Source organism: Oncorhynchus clarkii, chromosome 4 (genome assembly GCF_045791955.1).
Source record: "Oncorhynchus clarkii lewisi isolate Uvic-CL-2024 chromosome 4, UVic_Ocla_1.0, whole genome shotgun sequence".
Taxonomy (NCBI): Eukaryota; Metazoa; Chordata; class Actinopteri; order Salmoniformes; family Salmonidae; genus Oncorhynchus; species Oncorhynchus clarkii.
Genome location: NC_092150.1, coordinates 94131387 through 94155106, shown reverse-complemented (window position 1 = coordinate 94155106; position 23720 = coordinate 94131387). Strand labels below are relative to the sequence as shown.

At 44.4% G+C, this 23720-nt stretch overlaps 1 protein-coding gene across 1 annotated transcript in view; it reads right to left on the bottom strand.

The window, feature by feature from the left end:
• Nucleotides 1–23720, bottom strand: part of LOC139407447 (transmembrane protein 214) — a 50627-nt gene that overhangs the window by 6216 nt on the left and 20691 nt on the right. Inside the window, exons 5-15 of the mRNA XM_071151243.1 lie at nucleotides 22519–22601; nucleotides 21486–21591; nucleotides 18055–18136; nucleotides 17304–17405; nucleotides 13240–13381; nucleotides 11286–11377; nucleotides 10174–10222; nucleotides 5887–5994; nucleotides 5278–5395; nucleotides 5005–5101; nucleotides 4603–4771 (exon numbers count right to left, since the gene is read on the bottom strand). Coding sequence (XP_071007344.1) covers nucleotides 4603–4771; nucleotides 5005–5101; nucleotides 5278–5395; nucleotides 5887–5994; nucleotides 10174–10222; nucleotides 11286–11377; nucleotides 13240–13381; nucleotides 17304–17405; nucleotides 18055–18136; nucleotides 21486–21591; nucleotides 22519–22601 — 1148 coding nt within the window. The remainder of the gene's footprint in view (nucleotides 1–4602; nucleotides 4772–5004; nucleotides 5102–5277; nucleotides 5396–5886; nucleotides 5995–10173; nucleotides 10223–11285; nucleotides 11378–13239; nucleotides 13382–17303; nucleotides 17406–18054; nucleotides 18137–21485; nucleotides 21592–22518; nucleotides 22602–23720) is intronic.

Sequence of the window (23720 nt, the reverse complement as noted above, 5' to 3'; positions counted from 1 at the left end):
CATTCCCCCCACTCTCTCCATACAGCCAGGCTGCCCCATTCCCCCCACTCTCTCCATACAGCCAGGCTGCCCCATTCCCCCCACTCTCTCCATACAGCCAGGCTGCCCCATTCTCCATACAGCCAGGCTGCCCCATTCCCACCACTCTCTCCATACAGCCAGGCTGCCCCATTCCCCCCACTCTCTCCATACAGCCAGGCTGCCCCATTCCCCCCACTCTCTCCATACAGCCAGGCTGCCCCATTCCCCCCACTCTCTCCATACAGCCAGGCTGCCCCATTCCCCCCACTCTCTCCATACAGCCAGGCTGCCCCATTCCCCCCACTCTCTCCATACAGCCAGGCTGCCCCATTCCCCCCACTCTCTCCATACAGCCAGGCTGCCCCATTCCCCCCACTATCTCCATACAGCCAGGCTGCCCCATTCCCCCCACTCTCTCCATACAGCCAGGCTGCCCCATTCCCCCCACTCTCTCCATACAGCCAGGCTGCCCATGTATGGAACCTTTTTTTAAACCAGCCTGCTGTCAGTAGGCAACATACTGGCACCAATGAAGCCCAGAGTCAGATGTCCTCCTTGTTATCTAGGTCCCCAGAGTCAGATGTCCTCCTTGTTATCTAGGTCCCCAGAGTCAGATGTCCTCCTTGTTATCTAGGTCCCCAGAGTCAGATGTCCTCCTTGTTATCTAGGTCCCCAGAGTCAGATGTCCTCCTTGTTATCTAGGTCCCCAGAGTCAGATGTCCTCCTTGTTATCTAGGTCCCCAGAGTCAGATGTCCTCCTTGTTATCTAGGTCCCCAGAGTCAGATGTCCTCCTTGTTATCTAGGTCCCCAGAGTCAGATGTCCTCCTTGTTATCTAGGTCCCCAGAGATTATTTTATTTAATTTTAGAATTTTTTATAATTTTGGAATAGTATTAGTCACATTGTTTCAGAATCCCACAGCATGTGTTGGTAGGACTTAGTATTTAAACTGAAATGTACTTAGTATACAAATATACAATATTCTGTGTCATGTGAGGTAAGTAGAGGTCAACCGATTAATCGGAATGGCCGATTAATTAGGGTCCATTTCAAGTTTTCATAACTATCGGAAATCTGTATTTTTCGACACCGATTTTTACACCTTTATTTAACTAGGCAAGTCAGTTAAGAACACATTCTTATTTTCAATGACGGCCTAGGAACGGTGGGTTAACTGCCTTGTTCAGGGGCAGGACAGATTTTTACCTTGTCAGCTCGGGGATTCAATCTTGCAACCTTACAGTTAACTAGTCCTACGTTATAACCACCTGCCTCTCGTTGCACTCCACGAGGAGCCTGCCTGTTACGCAAATGCAGTAAGAAGCCAAGGTAAGATGCTAGTTAGCATTAAACTTCTTATAAAAAAAACAATCAATCATAATCACAAGTTAACTACACATGGTTGTTGTTATTACTAGTTTATCTAGCATGTCCTGCGTTGCATATAATCGCAAAAGTTGGACGACTGTACCGAATCATAAACACCCATGCCTTTCTTAAAATCAATACACAGAAGTATATATTTTTAAACCTGCATATTTAGCTAAAAGAAATCCAGGTTAGCAGGCAATATTAACCAGGTGAAATTGTCATTTCTCTTGTGTTCATTGCACGCAGAGTCAGGGTATATGCAACAGTTTGGGCCGCCTTGCTCGTTGCCAACTAATTTGCCAGAATTTTACGTAATTATGAGATAACATTAAAGGTTGTGCAATGTAACAGGAATATTTAGACTCATGGATGCCCTCTGTTAGAAAAAATACCGAACGGTTCCGTATTTCACTGAAATAATAAACGTTTTGTTTTTTAAATTATAGTTTCCGGATTCGACCATATTAATGACCTAAGGCTCGTATTTCTGTGTGTTATTATGTTATAATTAAGTCTGATTTGATAGAGCGGTCTGACTGAGCGAGGGAAGGCAGCAGCAGGCTCGTAAGCATTCATTCAAACAGCACTTTAGTGCGTTTTGCCAGCAGCTCTTCGCTGTGCTTCAAGCATTGAGCTGTTTATGACTTCAAGCCTATCAACTCCAGAGAATAGGCTGGTGTAACCGATGTGAAATGTCTAGCTAGTTAGCGGGGTGCGCGCTAATAACGTTTCAAACGTCACTCGCTCTGAGACGGAGTAGTTGTTCCCCTTGCTCCGCATGGCTAACGCTGCTTCGATGTGATGGCTGTGGTCGATGTGTTCCTGGTTCGAGCCCAGGTAGGAGCGAGGAGAGGGACGGAAGCTAAACTGTTACACTGGAAATACTAAAGTGCCTATAAGAACATCAAATAGTCAAAGGTACATGAAATACAAATGGTATAGAGAGAAATAGTCCTATAAATACTATATTAACTACAAACTAAAAACCTCTTACCTTGGAATATTGAAGTCTCATGTTAAAAGGAACCACCAGCTTTCATATGTTCTCATGTTCTGAGCAAGGAACTTAAACGTTAGCTTTCTTACATGGCACATATTGCACTTTTACTTTATTCTCCAACACTTTGTTTTTGCATTATTTAAACCAAATTGAACATGTTTCATTATTTACTTGAGGCTAAATTTATTTTATTGATGTATTATATTAAGTTAAAATAAGTATTCATTCAGTATTGTTGTAATTGTCATTATTACAAATACATGTAAAAAATGTATTATTATTATTATTATTTATTTTTTAATTGTCCGATTAATCGTTATTGGCATTTTTTGGTCCTCCAATAATCGGTATTGAAAAATCATAATTGGTCGACCTCTAGAGGGTAGTATTCAATATTCTGTGTAGTTTAGAAATTGCTACCAGAGGGGGTCAGAGTTTAACAAGTCAGGACAATGACTGGAAGTGTATGGAATGTTCTGGTAGACTACCAGTCATTTGGCTAACACTAGTTAACATTAGATCGCAAAACTACCTCCAATGTCCTTCATACTGGATGCTGAGACATTCAAATTGGTATCTATGAAATCATCAGAGCTTCATTGTCAAAATCCTGAAGTATGCCTTTAACATTTTGCGGAGCTGGGACTCATGGCCTTCAACACATTCACCACAAACAGTATCAACACATTCACCACCAAACGGTATCAACACACTCACCACCAAACGGTATCAACACACTCACCACCAAACGGTATCAACACACTCACCATCAAACGGTATCAACACATTCACCACCAAACGGTATCAACACATTCACCACCAAACGGTATCAACACATTCACCACCAAACGGTATCAACACATTCACCACCAAACGGTATCAACACATTCACCACCAAACGGTATCAACACATTCACCACCAAACGGTATCAACACATTCACCACCAAACGGTATCAACAAATTCACCACACTCACCACCAAACGGTATCAACACATTCACCACCAAACGCTATCAACACACTCACCACCAAACGGCATCACCACACTCACCACCAAACGGCATCACCACACTCACCACCAAACGGCATCACCACACTCACCACCAAACGGCATCACCACACTCACCACCAAACGGCATCACCACACTCACCACCAAACGGCATCACCACACTCACCACCAAACGGCATCACCACACTCACCACCAAACGGCATCAACACACTCACCACCAAACGGCATCAACACACTCACCACCAAACGGCATCAACACACTCACCACCAAACGGCATCAACACACTCACCACCAAACGGCATCAACACACTCACCACCAAACGGCATCAACACACTCACCACCAAACGGCATCAACACACTCACCACCAAACGGCATCAACACACTCACCACCAAACGGCATCAACACACTCACCACCAAACGGCATCAACACACTCACCACCAAACGGCATCAACACACTCACCACCAAACGGCATCAACACACTCACCACCAAACGGCATCAACACACTCACCACCAAACGGCATCAACACACTCACCACCAAACGGCATCACCACACTCACCACCAAACGGCATCACCACACTCACCACCAAACGGCATCAACACACTCACCACCAAACGGCATCAACACACTCACCACCAAACGGCATCAACACACTCACCACCAAACGGCATCAACACACTCACCACCAAACGGCATCAACACACTCACCACCAAACGGCATCAACACACTCACCACCAAACGGCATCAACACACTCACCACCAAACGGCATCAACACACTCACCACCAAACGGCATCAACACACTCACCACCAAACGGCATCAACACACTCACCACCAAACGGCATCAACACACTCACCACCAAACGGCATCAACACACTCACCACCAAACGGCATCAACACACTCACCACCAAACGGCATCAACACACTCACCACCAAACGGCATCAACACACTCACCACCAAACGGCATCAACACACTCACCACCAAACGGCATCAACACACTCACCACCAAACGGCATCAACACACTCACCACCAAACGGCATCAACACACTCACCACCAAACGGCATCAACACACTCACCACCAAACGGTATCAACACATTCACCACACTCACCACCAAACAGTATCAACACACTCACCACCAAACGGTATCAACACCACAAACAATACAACAATGTGTGTGTCTTACCCATTCTACTAGTAGGGGTGTGTTGTGATTGATCCAGTTAATGAGTTGTGTTGTGAGTTGTGAGATGTAGATGGCAGCATCTTTAGTTCTCTCCCAGGTCTGCTCCAGTACCGGACTCAACACACGTACACACTCTGAGTAGTAGTAGGGAGTGTTGGTATCCAGCCAGCTACACGGGACAAAATGATTCCAGGTGAATTGTTATTTTGGATACAAAATGACTTCAGTCTACACAGAGAATGTCTAAAGCCTTAAAGAACACAAATGATAATGGACGTATATTTTTAAATAACTACCCGACAAATTCATTAAAGTCATTTATAAATGCGGCTCGTCCTCAGAGATATTCTGATGAGCAAACATGACTTCCCAGCTCTGGGTTAGTCAGGGGTTTGAGGTTACCTGAAGCCCTGTTGTGAGTAGAGGGTGACTTTGTTCCAGGCCTGTTGAGACACTCCCATCACCCCTGAACTGTGGAGATAGCTTGCTGTGGTGGAGTCTACACACACAGTCAGATTGGTTAACAGTTGCATAGGAACTGTGTGTGTGCGTGTGTGTGTGTGTGGTGTGTGTGTGTGTGGTGTGTGGTGTGTGTGGTGTGTGTGGTGCGTGTGGTGCGTGTGGTGCGTGTGTGGTGCGTGTGTGGTGTGTGGTGTGTGTGTGTGTGTGTGTTACCTGTGAAGGAGCCACGGGATCGGATGTCGTGTGTAATGAACCCGGCAGCAAACACCAGTAAAGCCATAAAGAGTCTGGACCAGGGGAAACCTCGTCCTGACATCTTCAACTGGAGACACTACAGACAGGAGAGAGGACAGGCAGGAGAGAGGACAGGCAGGAGAGAGGACAGGCAGGACAGGAGGGGGTAGGGGGAAGCGATGTAGGAGGGGGGTAGGGGGAAGCGAGGTAGGGAGGGGGTAGGGGGAAGCGAGGTAGGGGTAGGGGGAAGCGAGGTAGGAGGGGGGTAGGGGGAAGCCAGGCAGAAGGGGTAGGGGGAAGCGATGTAGGGAGGGGGTAGAGGGAAGCGGGGTAGGGGGAAGCGAGGTAGGAAGGGGGTAGGGGGAAGCGAGGTAGGAGGGGTAGAGGGAAGCGGGGTAGGGAGAAGCGAGGTAGGAGGGGGGTAGGGGGAAGCGAGGTAGGAGGGGTAGAGGGAAGCCAGGCAGAAGAATTAGAAGGGGAGTGCTAGTCTTATTTAAATGTTTCCTAAAAGCTTTTAGCCCTTTTTAAAGGCATTCTGAAGGTTGCTGCTTTGTGATTTCTGTTTGTAAATGAAGTGTTGTATCTCACGTGACAGAGCTTGTTACAGTCCTGTAGGTCAGTAGAGTTAGCAGTGTCTCTCAGCTCCTCATTGGTCACTCTGAATGACTGGACAGTCTCCTGCAGCCAACCGCGCAACTACCAGAAACACAATAAAGCTTTATTAACAAACTATAATACAACACAATTTCAATAAAAACCAAGTCTTATCGCTCCACTTTCAGCAGTGGAGGACAAGCAGCCCTAAACTAGTCTGCGTACCAGTCTGTTTAGCAAACGTTCCACTCCTTCAGGCCTTTTCTTAGCCCTGGACTAAGGTCCCATGGTGTCATTTGCCAAAGAGACTGTTTTATATTTGAAGATTGAAAAACATACAATTCTGTTATTAATGCCTTAGGGATCAGAGGATTTGGTCCAGATTCGATAAACCCTCACAGCTATCCTCCAAATATTGGAACAATTCTTTCTCCATAGATCACATTGTTGTCTGGTTGCTAAGCAACCATTTGTTTGTCCAGATGAAACTAGTCCCAGTGGGAATATGTGATAAAGACGTCTTTTACTGGTTGAAATTTGGTCGGGACATCATATAACCAGACCACATCCAGATTAAGAAGTATTCTTCATGACGTGTTTTTGACTTCATAAAAAAGTATATTTATTTTGGTTTATATCTGGTGTATGGTTGAAACCTCATTCTCCTCTGGTCCCCTGAATGCTGTTTATCATTCTCCTCTGGTCCCCTGAATGCTGTTTATCATTCTCCTCTGGTCCCCTGAATGCTGTTTATCATTCTCCTCTGGTCCCCTGAATGCTGTTTATCATTCTCCTCTGGTCCCCTGAATGCTGTTTATCATTCTCTTCTGGTCCCCTGAGTGCTGTTTATCATTCTCCTCTGGTCCCCTGAATGCTGTTTATCATTCTCCTCTGGTCCCCTGAATGCTGTTTATCATTCTCCTCTGGTCCCCTGAATGCTGTTTATCATTCTCCTCTGGTCCCCTGAATGCTGTTTATCATTCTCCTCTGGTCCCCTGAGTGCTGTTTATCATTCTCCTCTGGTCCCCTGAGTGCTGTTTATCATTCTCCTCTGGTCCCCTGCCTTGGCAGGAACTAATGGGAATCCATAATAAATACAAATCCCTAAATTCACTGTAGTATGAAACAGTCCCAGCCCCTGCCCCAGCCCCAGTCCCTGCCCCAGTCCCTGCCCCAGTCCCTGCCTCATGACCTGGGTCTAACTAGCTGGATATATAATATGTTACAGCGTTCACAATGAACTGGCTCTTTCTGGATATATAATATGCTACAGCGTTCACAATGACCTGGCTCTTACTGGATATATAATATGCTACAGCGTTCACAATGAACTGGCTCTTACTGGCTGGATATATAATATGTTACAGCGTTCACAATGAACTGGCTCTTACTGGCTGGATATATAATATGTTACAGCGTTCACAATGAACTGGCTCTTACTGGCTGGATATATAATATGCTACAGCGTTCACAATGAACTGGCTCTTACTGGCTGGATATATAATATGCTACAGCGTTCACAATGACCTGGCTCTTACTGGATATATAATATGTTACAGCGTTCACAATGAACTGGCTCTTACTGGCTGGATATATAATATGCTACAGCGTTCACAATGACCTGGCTCTTACTGGATATATAATATGCTACAGCGTTCACAATGAACTGGCTCTTACTGGCTGGATATATAATATGCTACAGCGTTCACAATGACCTGGCTCTTACTAGATATATAATATGCTACAGTGTTCACAATGACCTGGCTCTTACTGGCTGGATATATAATATGCTACAGCGTTCACAATGACCTGGCTCTTACTGGCTGGATATATAATATGCTACAGCGTTCACAATGAACTGGCTCTTACTGGATATATAATATGCTACAGCATTCACAATGACCTGGCTCTTACTGGCTGGATATATAATATGCAACAGCGTTCACAATGACCTGGCTCTTACTGGCTGGATATATAATATGCTACAGCGTTCACAATGACCTCACTCTTACTGGATATATAATATGCTACAGCGTTCACAATGACCTGGCTCTTACTGGATATATAATATGCTACAGCGTTCACAATGACCTGGCTCTTACTGGATATATAATATGCTACAGCGTTCACAATGACCTGGCTCTTACTGGATATATAATATGCTACAGCATTCACAATGAACTGGCTCTTACTGGCTGGATATATAATATGCTACAGCGTTCACAATGACCTGGCTCTTACTGGCTGGATATATAATATGCTACAGCTTTCACAATGAACTGGCTCTTACTGGATATATAATATGCTACAGCGTTCACAATGACCTGGCTCTTACTGGATATATAATATGCTACAGCGTTCACAATGACCTGGCTCTTACTGGATATATAATATGTTACAGCGTTCACAATGAACTGGCTCTTAATGGATATATAATATGTTACAGCGTTCACAATGACCTGGCTCTTACTGGCTGGATATATAATATGCTACAGCGTTCACAATGAACTGGCTCTTACTGGATATATAATATGCTACAGCGTTCACAATGAACTGGCTCTTACTGGCTGGATATATAAAATGCTACAGCGTTCACAATGAACTGGCTCTTACTGGCTGGATATATAATATGTTACAGCGTTCACAATGAACTGGCTCTTACTGGCTGGATATATAATATGCTACAGCGTTCACAATGAACTGGCTCTTACTGGCTGGATATATGACATGCTACAGCGTTCACAATGAACTGGCTCTTACTGGATATATAATATGCTACAGCGTTCACAATGACCTGGCTCTTACTGGCTGGATATATAATATGCTACAGCATTCACAATGAACTGGCTCTTACTGGATATATAATATGCTACAGCGTTCACAATGACCTGGCTCTTACTGGATATATAATATGCTACAGCGTTCACAATGACCTGGCTCTTACTGGATATATAATATGCTACAGCGTTCACAATGAACTGGCTCTTACTGGCTGGATATATAATATGCTACAGCGTTCACAATGACCTGGCTCTTACTGGCTGGATATATAATATGCTACAGCTTTCACAATGACCTGGCTCTTACTGGATATATAATATGCTACAGCGTTCACAATGACCTGGCTCTTACTGGATATATAATATGTTACATCATTCACAATGAACTGGCTCTTACTGGCTGGATATATAATATGCTACAGCGTTCACAATGAACTGGCTCTTACTGGATATATAATATGTTACAGCGTTCACAATGAACTGGCTCTTACTGGCTGGATATATAATATGCTACAACGTTCACAATGACCTGGCTCTTACTGGCTGGATATATAATATGCTACAGCGTTCACAATGAACTGGCTCTTACTGGCTGGATATATAATATGCTACAGCGTTCACAATGAACTGGCTCTTACTGGCTGGATATATAATATGCTACAGCGTTCACAATGAACTGGCTCTTACTGGCTGGATATATAATATGCTACAGCGTTCACAATGAACTGGCTCTTACTGGCTGGATATATAATATGCTACAGCGTTCACAATGAACTGGCTCTTACTGGCTGGATATATAATATGCTACAGCGTTCACAATGAACTGGCTCTTACTGGCTGGATATATAATATGCTACAGCGTTCACAATGAACTGGCTCTTACTGGCTGGATATATAATATGCTACAGCGTTCACAATGAACTGGCTCTTACTGGCTGGATATATAATATGCTACAGCTTTCACAATGACCTGGCTCTTACTGGATATATAATATGCTACAGCGTTCCCTGGAGGGAAGTTTGAAAGGTGAGAACTCCTTGTGTGATGTGATCCCATTGACTGCTGGTAAAAATGCAATAAGGTGTACAGGTTTATAATGAATGACATGTATTCCATAAGACTGCCCAATGTTACAATGTTTACAATCTTAATGTATAAATTAACTTACGTTTTACTATTAGTCTAATGTGATTGGAGGATAGCTGAGGGTCATCAAATCGGGATCAAATTCTCTGATCTCCTCTAGTTCATTAATGATAGAATGTTGACATTTAACCACACAATGACATCACAACAATACCATGTCTGTAGTAGTAGGCAAACTGACCTGATGTAAAGGACACCACCATCCAACTACAATTGACTGGATATGATGATGCCGACAGTAAACTGAATGTGGCCATTGTTCCCCAAGAATGAACTTAATTTCCTCCCAGCCAATCCTGAGCCAGTACACATCATTGAGATGGGACAGAGGCAGAAACCATGGTTATATTGTACCTTGGGTGGTAGGGTGTTCCAGGACTTCAGTAGATGGTTTAACAGCAGACTAGAGACAGAGAGACAGATTTATTATAGCACACTACTTCAGACTGGTTGCTTAAAACATGTATTCACCTGGACTGGTGTTATATATCCAGCTGTCCCCCAGACTCTGAGCGGTGTGTGTGTTGTACCTGGACTGTGGTAAGTGTTTGGTGTAGAGCTGTCTCCACACCCCCAGACTCTGAGCGGTGTGTGTGTTGTACCTGGACTGTGGTAAGTGTTTGGTGTAGAGCTGTCTCCACACCCCCAGACTCTGAGCGGTGTGTGTGTTGTACCTGGACTGTGGTAAGTGTTTGGTGTAGAGCTGTCTCCACACCCCCAGACTCTGAGCGGTGTGTGTGTTGTACCTGGACTGTGGTAAGTGTTTGGTGTAGAGCTGTCTCCACACCCCCAGACTCTGAGCGGTGTGTGTGTTGTACCTGGACTGTGGTAAGTGTTTGGTGTAGAGCTGTCTCCACACCCCCAGACTCTGAGCGGTGTGTGTGTTGTACCTGGACTGTGGTAAGTGTTTGGTGTAGAGCTGTCTCCACACCCCCAGACTCTGAGCGGTGTGTGTGTTGTACCTGGACTGTGGTAAGTGTTTGGTGTAGAGCTGTCTCCACACCCCCAGACTCTGAGCGGTGTGTGTGTTGTACCTGGACTGTGGTAAGTGTTTGGTGTAGAGCTGTCTCCACACCCCCAGACTCTGAGCGGTGTGTGTGTTGTACCTGGACTGTGGTAAGTGTTTGGTGTAGAGCTGTCTCCACACCCCCAGACTCTGAGCGGTGTGTGTGTTGTACCTGGACTGTGGTAAGTGTTTGGTGTAGAGCTGTCTCCACACCCCCAGACTCTGAGCGGTGTGTGTGTTGTACCTGGACTGTGGTAAGTGTTTGGTGTAGAGCTGTCTCCACACCCCCAGACTCTGAGCGGTGTGTGTGTTGTACCTGGACTGTGGTAAGTGTTTGGTGTAGAGCTGTCTCCACACCCCCAGACTCTGAGCGGTGTGTGTGTTGTACCTGGACTGTGGTAAGTGTTTGGTGTAGAGCTGTCTCCACACCCCCAGACTCTGAGCGGTGTGTGTGTTGTACCTGGACTGTGGTAAGTGTTTGGTGTAGAGCTGTCTCCACACCCCCAGACTCTGATGGTCCACAGAGAGACACTCCGTCATGGAGCTCAGCAACTAGACAGAGGAGTAAGGTATTGAACATGACACTATCCATTAACCATACAAATTCTTTGAATGATTATTTTAAAACATTTGGTGTATGTTATTTGTTGAAGACACTTTTCTAAATCTTATCAGACTGGATATATAATATGTTACAGCGTTCACAGTGACCACTCAAAACATCTGTGGCATTGTGTTGCCCTATTTGGTAGAAGTCCAAGTCCATATTTTGGCAAGAACAGATCAAAAAAGCTGAGAGAAACGACAGTCCATCATTACTTTAAAGACATGAAGGTCTGGAATCTGGAACATTTCAATCTGGAAAATTTTAAGAACTTTAAGTTTCTTCCTGTGCAGTCGCAAAAATCCTCAAGTGCTATGATGAAACTGGCTCTCACCGCCACAGGAAAGGAAGACCCAGAGTTATCTCTGCTGCAGAGGATATGTTCAGTAGAGTTGCCAGCCTCAGGAATTGCAGAGTTCAAACAACAGACACATCTCAACATCAACTGTTCAGTGGAGACTGAATTGCTGCAAAGAAAACACTACCAAAAGGACACCAATAATAAAAGACCTGCTTGGGCCAAGAAACACAAGCAATGGACATTAGACCGGTGGAAATCTGTCCTTTAGTCTAATGAGACCAAATTTGAGATTTTTGGTTCCAACCGCTGTGTCTGAGATGCAGAGTAGGTGAACAGATGATCTCCGCATGTGTGGTTCTCACTGTGAAGCATGGAGGAGGTGATGTGATGGTGCTTTGCTGGTGACACTGCCAGTGGTTTATTTAGAATTCAAGGCACACTTAACCAGCATGGCTACCACAGCATTCTGCAGCGATATGTCATGCCATCTGGTTTGGGCTGAGTGGGACTGTCATTTGTTTTTCAAAAGGACAATGACCCAAAACACCTCCAGGTTGTTTAAGGGCTATTTGAGAGTGATGGAGTGCTTTATCAGATGACCTGTCCTCCACAATCACCCGACCTCAACCCAATTGAGATCGTTTGGGATTAATTGAACTGCAGAGTGAAGGAAAAGCAGCAAACAAGTGCTCAGCATATGTGGGAACTCCTTCAAGACTGTTGGAAAAGCATTCCTCATGAAACTGGTTGACAGAATGCCAAGAGTGTGCAAAGCTGTCATCAAGGCAACGGGTGGCTAATTTTAATAATGATGGAGGCCACTGTGTTCTTCAGGACCTTCAACGCTGCAGAAATGTTTTGGAACCCTTTCCCAGATCTATGCCTCGGCACAATCCTGTCTCGGAGCTCTACGGATAATTCCTATGACCTCATTTGTTTTACCTTTATTTAACCAGGCAAGTCAGTTAACAACAAATTCTTATTTACAATGACGGCCTAGGAACAGTGGGTTAACTGCCTGTTCTGGGGCAGAACTGATTTTTACCTTGTCAACTCTGGGATTCAATCACTGGCCAAAAACTCTAACCACTAGGCTACCTGCCACCCCAAAATGACTTGTTTTTTGTTCTGACGTGCACTGTCAACTGTGGGACCTTATATAGACAGGTGTGTCTTTCCAAATCATGTCCAATCAATTTAATTTACCACAGGTTGACTCCAATCAAGCTGTAGAAACCTCTCAAGGATGATCAATGGAAACAGGATGCACCTGAGATCAATTTCAAGTCCCATAGTAAATGGTCTGAATATTTATGCAAATAAGGTGTCTTTATTTTTGAATACATTTGCAAAAAATGTCTAAAAACCTGGTTTTGCTTTGTCATTATGGGGTATTGTGTGTAGATTGATGAGGGAAAAAAATGTTTTTAATCCATTTTAGAATAAGGCTGTAACTTAACAAAATGTGGAAAAGGGGTCAGAATACTTCCCAGGTGCCCTGTGTATTACCTCTCTCTTCATATCTTCAGGGCAGTGGGGCGTAGCCCGGGACAGGAAGGAGGGCAGGTAGGTGTGGAGGGTCATCTCGGGCTTCGCCCCAAAAGCCAACACTTTCAGACGAGGGTACAGACGACACAGCTGCTCCTGGAGGCTACGCAGACACACACACACAATAAAACTTTTTTTTTTTTTTAACCGAGCCCCAACTATCACTAAACATTTGGTTTTATTTCAGTGAAATGTGAAGAGAGGTAAATTGGTATGGCGTTGCCTGGGAGACGGGTGTGAGCATAGGCGCCGGAGTAACGGAGCACACATAGCAGCTGCTCACCAAAACAAATACTTTTGCGCCCCCACTTTTTACCAGAAAATCATCATGATCCTTTGGGAAATTTGTCATTACAATTGACAATTACAACAGACAATTGTGTCTTGATAAAACAGCTCTGCTTGGCAAGTAGACCAAATCAGCCATCTCTTTCCATCAAATATGTATCCTGCAGAGACAAGTTACCTCTAAACATTTTCATGGTGACTTCAAACAACGGAGCGAAAAAGTGTCCAAGTCGGAGGAAAAGCATTGCTAGGATCACTGTTATTATTCCTCATACTTTTCATGATTGCTCTGTTGCTTCAAAATGTTTGGTCAAATACATAGCCTACTGACCTTTTATGTTGTTCAAAAGGTCACTATTAAAAAACAAAAACAATTAACAAATAAATGGGAAATAATTGATCGTAGCCTCTAGTCCTGTAACTGCTGGCTACAGACTGGTCCCTAACGACTACTGGAGGCCTCCCAAGTGGAGCAGTGGTCTAAGAGACTACATCACTACAGACCCGGTTCCATCCCAGGCTGTATCACAGCGATCTAAGAGACTACAGCACTACAGACCCGGTTCCATCCCAGGCTGTATCACAGCGATCTAAGAGACTACAGCACTACAGACCCGGTTCCATCCCAGGCTGGATCACAGCGGTCTAAGAGACTACAGCACTACAGACCCGGTTCCATCCCAGGCTGTATCACAGCGATCTAAGAGACTACAGCACTACAGACCCGGTTCCATCCCAGGCTGGATCACAGCGGTCTAAGACATGCTGCTGCTGCTTTAGACTGTCTCCTATTGGTGAGGATAATCTACATAGTTATACTGCTGCTTTAGACTGTCTCCTATTGGTGAGGATAATCTACATAGTTATACTGCTGCTTTAGACTGTCTCCTATTGGTGATGATAATCTACATAGTTATACTGCTGCTTTAGACTGTCTCCTATTGGTGATGATAATCTACATAGTTAAGGTGCTTTAGACTGTCTCCTATTGGTGATGATAATCTACATAGTTATACTGCTGCTTTAGACTGTCTCCTATTGGTGATGATAATCTACATAGTTATACTGCTGCTTTAGACTGTCTCCTATTGGTGATGATAATCTACATAGTTATTCTGCTGCTTTAGACTGTCTCCTATTGGTGATGATAATCTACATAGTTAACCTGCTGCTTTAGACTGTCTCCTATTGGTGATGATAATCTACATAGTTATTCCGCTTTAGACTGCCTCCTATTGGTGATGATAATCTACATAGTTACGCTGCATAGTTATTCTGCTTTAGACTGTCTCCTATTGGTGATGATAATCTACATAGTTATAATGCTGCTTTAGACTGTCTCCTATTGGTGATGATAATCTACATAGTTAAGGTGCTTTAGACTGTCTCCTATTGGTGATGATAATCTACATAGTTAACCTGTTGGATCTCTGGGGGCGCTATTTCATTTTTGGATAAAAAACGTTCCCGTTTTAAGCGCGATATTTTGTCACGAAAAGATGCTCGACTATGCATATTCTTGACCGTTTTGGAAAGAAAACACTCTGAAGTTTCAGAATCTGCAAAGATTTTGTCTGTAAGTGCCCCAGAACTCATTCTACAGGCGAAACCAAGATGATGCATCACCCAGGAATTAGCAGAATTTCTGAAGCTCTGTTTTCCATTGTCTCCTTATATGGCTGTGATTGCGCAAGGAATGAGCCTACACTTTCTGTCGTTCGCCCAAGGTCTTAGCAGCATTGTGACGTATTTGTAGGCATATCATTGGAAGATTGACCATAAGAGACTACATTTTCCAAGTGTCCGCCTGGTGTCCTGCGTCGAATTCGGTGCGCAATTGCCAGCTGCTTCCACTTTACCATTTGATTCAGGGGAGAAAGCATGTGTCCAAGAACGATGTATCAATGAAGAGATATGTGAAAAACACCTTGATGATTGATTCTAAACAGCGTTTGCCATGTTTTCAGTCGATATTATGGAGTTAATTTGGAAAAAAGTTCGCGTTTTGAGGACTGAATTTTCGGTTTTTTTTTGGTAGCCAAATGTGATGTATAAAACGGAGCTATTTCTAATACACAAAGAATCTTTTTGGAAAAACTGAGCATCTGCTATCCAACTGAGAGTATCCTCATTGAAAACATCAGAAGTTCTTCAAAGGTAAATGATTTTATTTGAAGGCTTTTATGTTTTTGTTGAAATGTTGCGTGCTGGATGCTAACGCTAATGCTAACGCTAAATCCTTTGTTTGCTAGCTACTGTTACACAAATTATTGTTTTCCTATGGTTGAGAAGCATATTTTGAAAATCTGAGATGACAGTTTTGTTTACAAAAGGCTAAGCTTGCGAGATGGCATATTTATTTCATTTCATTTGCGATTTTCATGAATAGTTAACGTTGCGTTATGGTAATGAGCTTGAGTCTGTATTCCTGATACCGGATCCGGTATGGGGAGTTCCAAGAGGTGCTTTAGACTGTCTCCTATTGGTGATGATAATCTACATAGTTAAGGTGCTTTAGACTGTCTCCTATTGGTGATGATAATCTACATAGTTATACTGCTGCTTTAGACTGTCTCCTATTGGTGATGATAATCTACATAGTTATACTGCTGCTTTAGACTGTCTCCTATTGGTGATGATAATCTACATAGTTATTCTGCTGCTTTAGACTGTCTCCTATTGGTGATGATAATCTACATAGTTAACCTGCTGCTTTAGACTGTCTCCTATTGGTGATGATAATCTACATAGTTATTCCGCTTTAGACTGCCTCCTATTGGTGATGATAATCTACATAGTTACGCTGCATAGTTATTCTGCTTTAGACTGTCTCCTATTGGTGATGATAATCTACATAGTTATACTGCTGCTTTAGACTGTCTCCTATTGGTGATGATAATCTACATAGTTAAGGTGCTTTAGACTGTCTCCTATTGGTGATGATAATCTACATAGTTAAGGTGCTTTAGACTGTCTCCTATTGGTGATGATAATCTACATAGTTAAGGTGCTTTAGACTGTCTCCTATTGGTGATGATAATCTACATAGTTATACTGCTGCTTTAGACTGTCTCCTATTGGTGATGATAATCTACATAGTTATACTGCTGCTTTAGACTGTCTCCTATTGGTGATGATAATCTACATAGTTATTCTGCTGCTTTAGACTGTCTCCTATTGGTGATGATAATCTACATAGTTAACCTGCTGCTTTAGACTGTCTCCTATTGGTGATGATAATCTACATAGTTATTCCGCTTTAGACTGCCTCCTATTGGTGATGATAATCTACATAGTTACGCTGCATAGTTATTCTGCTTTAGACTGTCTCCTATTGGTGATGATAATCTACATAGTTATTCTGCTTTAGACTGTCTCCTAGGGGCATTCAGACAGTCAGGCGTCTATGTGTGTTACCTGGGTGACAGGGCATTCAGACAGTCAGGCATCTATGTGTGTTACCTGGGTGACAGGGCATTCAGACAGTCAGGCATCTATGTGTGTTACCTGGGTGACAGGGCATTCAGACAGTCAGGCATCTATGTGTGTTACCTGGGTGACAGGGCATTCAGACAGTCAGGCGTCTATGTGTGTTACCTGGGTGACAGGGCATTCAGACAGTCAGGCGTCTATGTGTGTTACCTGGGTGACAGGGCATTCAGACAGTCAGGCGTCTGTGTGTGTGTGTTACCTGGGTGACAGGGCATTCAGACAGTCAGGCGTCTTGTGTGCGTTACCTTGGTGACAGGGCATTCTTTGGCATGTAGGCAAAGTCCAGCAGAGGGAAGAAGTCTTTAGGTCCCATGACCCCAAAACCTTTAGTCAGGTTAACATGGAGCCTGGAGAACACAAAAACAGCATTTTACAAAAACAAAGTACAGTGTAATATTGAAGTTCAACCCAGCCACACCTCCAACTGTCCCCTATCGACCCCTTAACCCCATGACCCTTAAACATTTGTTGAGCTCAGATGATCAATATGGTAACAGCTCCACTCTGCCCTCTGATGGGCTTGGTAGATGGAAGTTTAACCATTATTGCCTCTGCCAATACAAATCTCCACACGTGCATAGGGTGTCGGGTCCATTGGGGATTGGGCCCTTGTCTATACTACAGCAGCAGTCTCTCCAGGTAGGGTAGGGGTTAGAGGTCAGGTATTTACAGCAGCAGTCTCCCCAGGTAGGGTAGGGGTTAGAGGTCAGGTATTTACAGCAGCAGTCTCCCCAGGTAGGGTAGGGGTTAGAGCTCAGGTATTTACAGCAGCAGTCTCTCCGGGTAGGGGTTAGAGCTCAGGTATTTACAGCAGCAGTCTCTTTGGGTAGGGGTTAGAGCTCAGGTATTTACAGCAGCAGTCTCTTCAGGTAGGGTAGGGGTTAGAGGTCAGGTACTTACAGCAGCAGTCTCCCCAGGTAGGGTAGGGGTTAGAGGTCAGGTACTTACAGCAGCAGTCTCCCCAGGTAGGGTAGGGGTTAGAGGTCAGGTACTCACAGCAGTAGTCTCTCCAAGTATGCGATGGCGTAGGACGACAGGGCCTTCACCCCCAGGACTGGCAGCATGATACCCAGCCATACTGCAACACACACAGTTAATCCTTAAGGTGAGAAGATTGTTGCCTACAGCTCAGCGTTCAAACACCATAGTGCCCGTATAGCTCATCATTAAGCTAAGGACTCTGGGACTAAACACATCCTTCTGAAACTGGATCCTGGACACCCTGACAGGCCGCCCCCAGGTGGTAAGGGTAGGCAACACCACATCCGCCACACTGATCCTCAACACTGGGGCCCCTCAGGAGTGTGTGCTCAGTCCCCTTCTGTACTCCCTGTTCACTCATGACTGCATGGCCACACATGACTCCAACACAATCATTAAGTTTGCTGACTACAACAGTGGTAGGCCTGATCACCGACAACGATTTGACAGCCTATAGGGAAATTGTCACTGCCAGGACAACAACTTCTCCCTCAATGTGAGCAAGACAAAGGAGATGATTGTGGACTAAAGGTAAAGGACCCCCATTAACATCAACGGGGCTGCAGTGGAGCTTCAAGTGAGAGCTCATGAGAGCTTCAAGTTCCTTGGTGTCCACATCATAAACAAACTATCATGGTCCAAACACACCAAGATACAGTCGTGAAGAGGGCACGACAAAACCTATTCCCCCTCAGGATCCTCAAAAAGTTCTACAGCTGCACCATCGAGAGCATCCTGACCAGTTGCATCATTTATTGTATTTAACTAGGCAAGTCAGTTAAGAACAAATTATTTTTTACAATGACTGCCTACCCCGGCCAAACCCTAACGACGCTGGGCCAATTGTGCGCCGCCCTATGGGACTCCCAATCACAGCCGGTTGTCATACACCCTGGAATTGAACCAGGGTCTGTAGTGACGCCTCTAGCATTGAGATGCAGTGCCTTAGACCGCAGCGCCACTCGGGATCCCGATCACTGCCAGGTATGGCAACACTTCGGCATCTGAAAGTAAGGGTAAGGGGAAAGGGGGGGGGGGGGGGGGGGGGGTGCCTAGTCATTTGTACAACTGAATTAAGTTTAGGGCAAGTTTAACCCAACCCCTCTGAATCAGAGTTGCGGAGGGCTGCCTTAAATCGACATTCGTCTTCGGCACCCGGGGAACAGTGAGTTAACTTCCTTGCTCAGGGGCAGAATGACTTTAGTCTTCTCAGCTCGGGTATTCGATCCAGCAACCTTTCACGGTTACTGGCCCAACGCTAACCACTAGGCTACCTGCAGAGGGTACTGCGTACAACCCAGTACGTCACTGGGGCCAAACTTCCTGACATCCAGGACCTATATTCAAGGCGGTTTCAGAGGAAGGCTCCAAAAATTGTGGGGGGATGTGTTGTTCCTACACTCACCATCTGGGGGCGGCCCGTCAGGAAGTCTAGAATCCAGTTGCGGAGGGAGGTGTGTAGTCCCAGAGCCCTTAGCTTAGTGATGAGCTTTAAGGGCACTATGGTGTTGAATGCTGAGCTGTAGTCAATGAATAGCATTCTCACATAGATGTTAGTTTTGTCCAGGTGGGAAAGGGCAGGGAGAAATGCGATTAACATTGCGTCATCTGAGGATTGGTTGGGGCGGAATGCGAATTTGGAATGGGTCTTGGGTTTCCGACATAGTGTTGATGTGAGCCATGACCAGCCTTTCAAAGCACTTCATGGCTATAGACGTGAGTGCTTACGGGTCTGTAATCATTTAGGCTGGTTAACTTCGCTTTCTTGGGCCCAGGGGCTATAGTGGTCTGTTTGAAACATGTAGACATTACAGACTCGGTCAGGGAGAGGTTGAAAATGTCAGTGAAGACACTTGCCAGTTGGTCTGCGCATGCTTTGAGTGCACGTCCTGGTAATCCGTAGGGCCCTGCGGCTTTGTGAATGTTGACCTGTTTAAAAAAGGTCTTGCTCACACCAGCTATGGAGAGCGTGATCACACAGTCGTCCGGAACAGCTGGTGCTCTCATGCATGCTTTAGTGTTGCTTGCCCTGAAGACATTGAGCTCATCTGGTAGGCTCGCGTCACTGGGCAGCTCACGGCTGGGTTTCCCTTTGTAGTCCCTAATATTTTTCAAGCCTTGCCACATCCGACGAGCATCAGAGCCGCTTTGCCTGTTTGATGGTTCATCGGAGGACATAGCGGGATTTCTTATAAACGTCCGGATTAGTGTCTCGCTCCGTGAAAGCGGCTGCTCTAGCCTTTTGCTCGGTGCAGATGTCTGTAATCCATGGCTTCTGGTTGGGAAATGTCCCCACAGTGACCGTACGTACAATGTTGTCGATACACTTACTGATGAAACCGGTGACTGAAGTGGTATACTCAACAACATTGGATGAATCCCAGAACATATTCCAGTCTGTGCTGCAAAACAGTCCTGTAGCGTAGCATCTGCGTCATCTGACCACTTCCGTATTGAGCGCATCACTGGTACTTCCTGCTTTAGTTTTTGCTTGTAATCAGGAGGATAGAATTACCGTAAGATTCGCCAAATGGAAGGCAAGCTTTATATATGTGTCTCTGTGTGGAGTAAAGGTGGTCTAGAGTTTTTTGTCTCCTCTGGTTGCACGTGACATGTTGGTAGAAATGAGGTAAAACGGATTTAAGTTTGACTGAGATTGCCAGCATCCGTTTGTGGTTGCAAATAGACGGCTATGAATAATATAGATGAGATCTCTCTTGGTAGATTGTGTGGTCTGCCGCTTATCATTAGGTACTCTACTTCAGGCAAGCAATACCTCGAGACTTCTTTAATATTAGACATCGCATACCAGCAGTTATTGACAAACAGATACAACCTGCACCTCTTCTTACCAGACAGAGCTGCTCTGTCCGGCCGATGCACGGAGAAGCCAGCCAGCTCTAGGTTATCCATGTTGTCGTTCAGCCACGTCTCGGTGAAACATATATTACAGTTTAATGTCCCGTTGGTAGGGAAGTCTTAAATCATAGATCATCCGGTTTATTTTCCAACAATTGCATGTTGTCCAATAATACAGACGGTAGTGGTGGTTAACCTACTTGTCGGCTAATTCTTACAAGGCACCGCGACCTCCTCCCCCTTTAACGCTGATTTGGGCCTTCTCTTGACAAAGCAGTATATCCTTCGCGTCGGACTCATTAAAGAAAAGTCCAGTTTGACGTGAGTAATCCAGAAGCTCTTTTCGGTCATAAGAGACAGTAGCAGCAACATTATGTACAAAATGAGTTCAAAATAATGTGGGAAAAAAACAAGCAAAATGGCACAGTTGGTAAAACCGCAGCCATCCCCCTCCAGCACCATTATTATCATCTTGTAAGTAAGGTCTCCACCTGTTGTATTCGCTGCATGAGACAAATAACATTTGATATGAGACACCTTAGATTGAATCCTGGCCTGGGTGTGTACATGTGCAGTGTGTGTGTCACCTCGTAGCCCCTGGCTGAGGTCGTAGTAGCCAGCTTGTCCCAGAGACCACATGATTGTCAGACACTTGACCGGACGGTTCTGAACTGACCGCAACAACTCCAGATACTAGAAAAAGAGCGAGCGAGAGAGAGAGGATAGAGGATAGACATTGTATATAACTTAGTGTAACCATCATCCATGTATGTTTAGCCATTCTTTTAATAAATCGTATTTAATTAAACATTGACTGAAGATTCCAAAACAGCAGCAGCAGTAGTACTGTTGTACCTGTATCCATGGTTCCCCAATACAACAGCAGTAGTGTTGTACCTGTATCCATGGTTCCCCAATACAACAGATTGGGGAACCATGGATACAGGTACAACACTACTTATGTTGTATTGGGGAACCATGGATACAGGTACAACAGTACTACTGCTGTTGTATTGGGGAACCATGGATACAGGTACAACACCTACTACTACTACTGTTGTATTGGGGAACCATGGATACAGGTACAACACTACTGATGTTGTATTGGGGAACCACGGATACAGGTACAACACCTACTACTACTGTTGCAGTAGTGTTGTACCTGTATCCATGGTTCCCCAATACAACAGTAGTAGTAGTAGGTGTTGTACCTGTATCCATGGTTCCCCAATACAACAGCAGTAGTACTGTTGTACCTGTATCCATGGTTCCCCAATACAACAGCAGTAGTACTGTTGTACCTGTATCCATGGTTCCCCAATATAACAGCAGTAGTACTGTTGTACCTGTATCCATGGTTCCCCAATACAACAGCAGTAGTGTTGTATCTCTATACATGATTATGTGTACTAATATTACAACCACTGATATGAACTGGATTTCTGTGGTAATATCTACTAATTGTCTACTAATTGTAGTTCATGCCAATAAAGCAATCTGAGCGAGGGGGGGGGGGCATTTGATTGGTCAGTATGAGACCAATCAGAGCACACAAAATGTAATATTTTCTTAATATCAGACACACACACACACAGGGCACTGGGATGGATGGACACTCACATCAGGAAGGTTCTGTGTAGCCATTCTGGGCTTGTCTTGAAGGATGGCCTGGATACACACCCGGTAACCATGGAGAGGCTCTCCTACAGAGACAGGAGAGTCAGCTTTAAGTTGACTGTATACCCTACTAGAGGTCGACCGATTAATGGGAATGGCCGATTAATTAGCACAGATTTTTTTTCTTTCTACACCTTTATTTAACTAGGCAAGTCAGTTAAGAACACATTCTTATTTTCAATGACGGCCTAGGAACGTTCTGCCTCAGATTTTTATCCTTGTCAGCTTGGGGGATCCAATCTTGCAACCTTACAGTTAACTAGTCCAACGCTCTAACCACCTGATTACATTGCACTCCACGAGGAGACTGCCTGTTACGCGAATGCAGTAAGCAAAGGTAAGTTGCTAGCTAGCATTAAACTTATTTTATAAAAAACAATCAACGACTGTCGTTGCTCCAATGTGTACTTAACCATAAACATCAATGCCTTTCTTAAAATCAATACACACAAGTATATATTTTTAAACCTGCATATTTAGCTAAAAGAAATCCAGGTTAGCAGGCAATATTAACCAGGTGAAATTGTGTCACTTCTCTTGCATTCATTGCACGCAGAGTCAGTATATATGCAGCAGTTTGGGCCGCCTTGCTCGTTGCGAACTAATTTGCCAGAATTTTACGTAATTATGAGATAACATTAAAGGTTGTGCAATGTAACAGGAATATTTAGACTCATGGATGCCCTCTGTTAGATAAAATACAGAACGGAATAAACATTTTGTTTTCGAGGTGATAGTTTCCGGATTTGACCTAAGGCTCGTATTTCTGTGTGTTTATAGTTAAGTCTATGATTTGATATTTGATAGAGCAGTCTGACTGAGGGGTGGTAGGCAGCAGCAGGCTCATAATAGTCAAAGGTATATGGTTTAGAGAGAAATAGTCAACGCGTTATAATTCCTGTAATAACTTGCGGCTGAACTTGAAAGGGGTTCCTTCGTTATTTTACCGTTCATGTCTTCCATAGAGAATGTCTTGATCTACTTCAAATAAGGTCTGTGTTTCGTGCAGGTTAGGGTGCAGGCTTAAACTGCCTCTGTTCATGTCTTCCATAGATAATGTCTTGATCTACTTCAAATAAGGTCTGTGTTTCGTGCAGGTTAGGGTGCAGGCTTAAACTGCCTCTGTTCATGTCTTCCATAGAGAA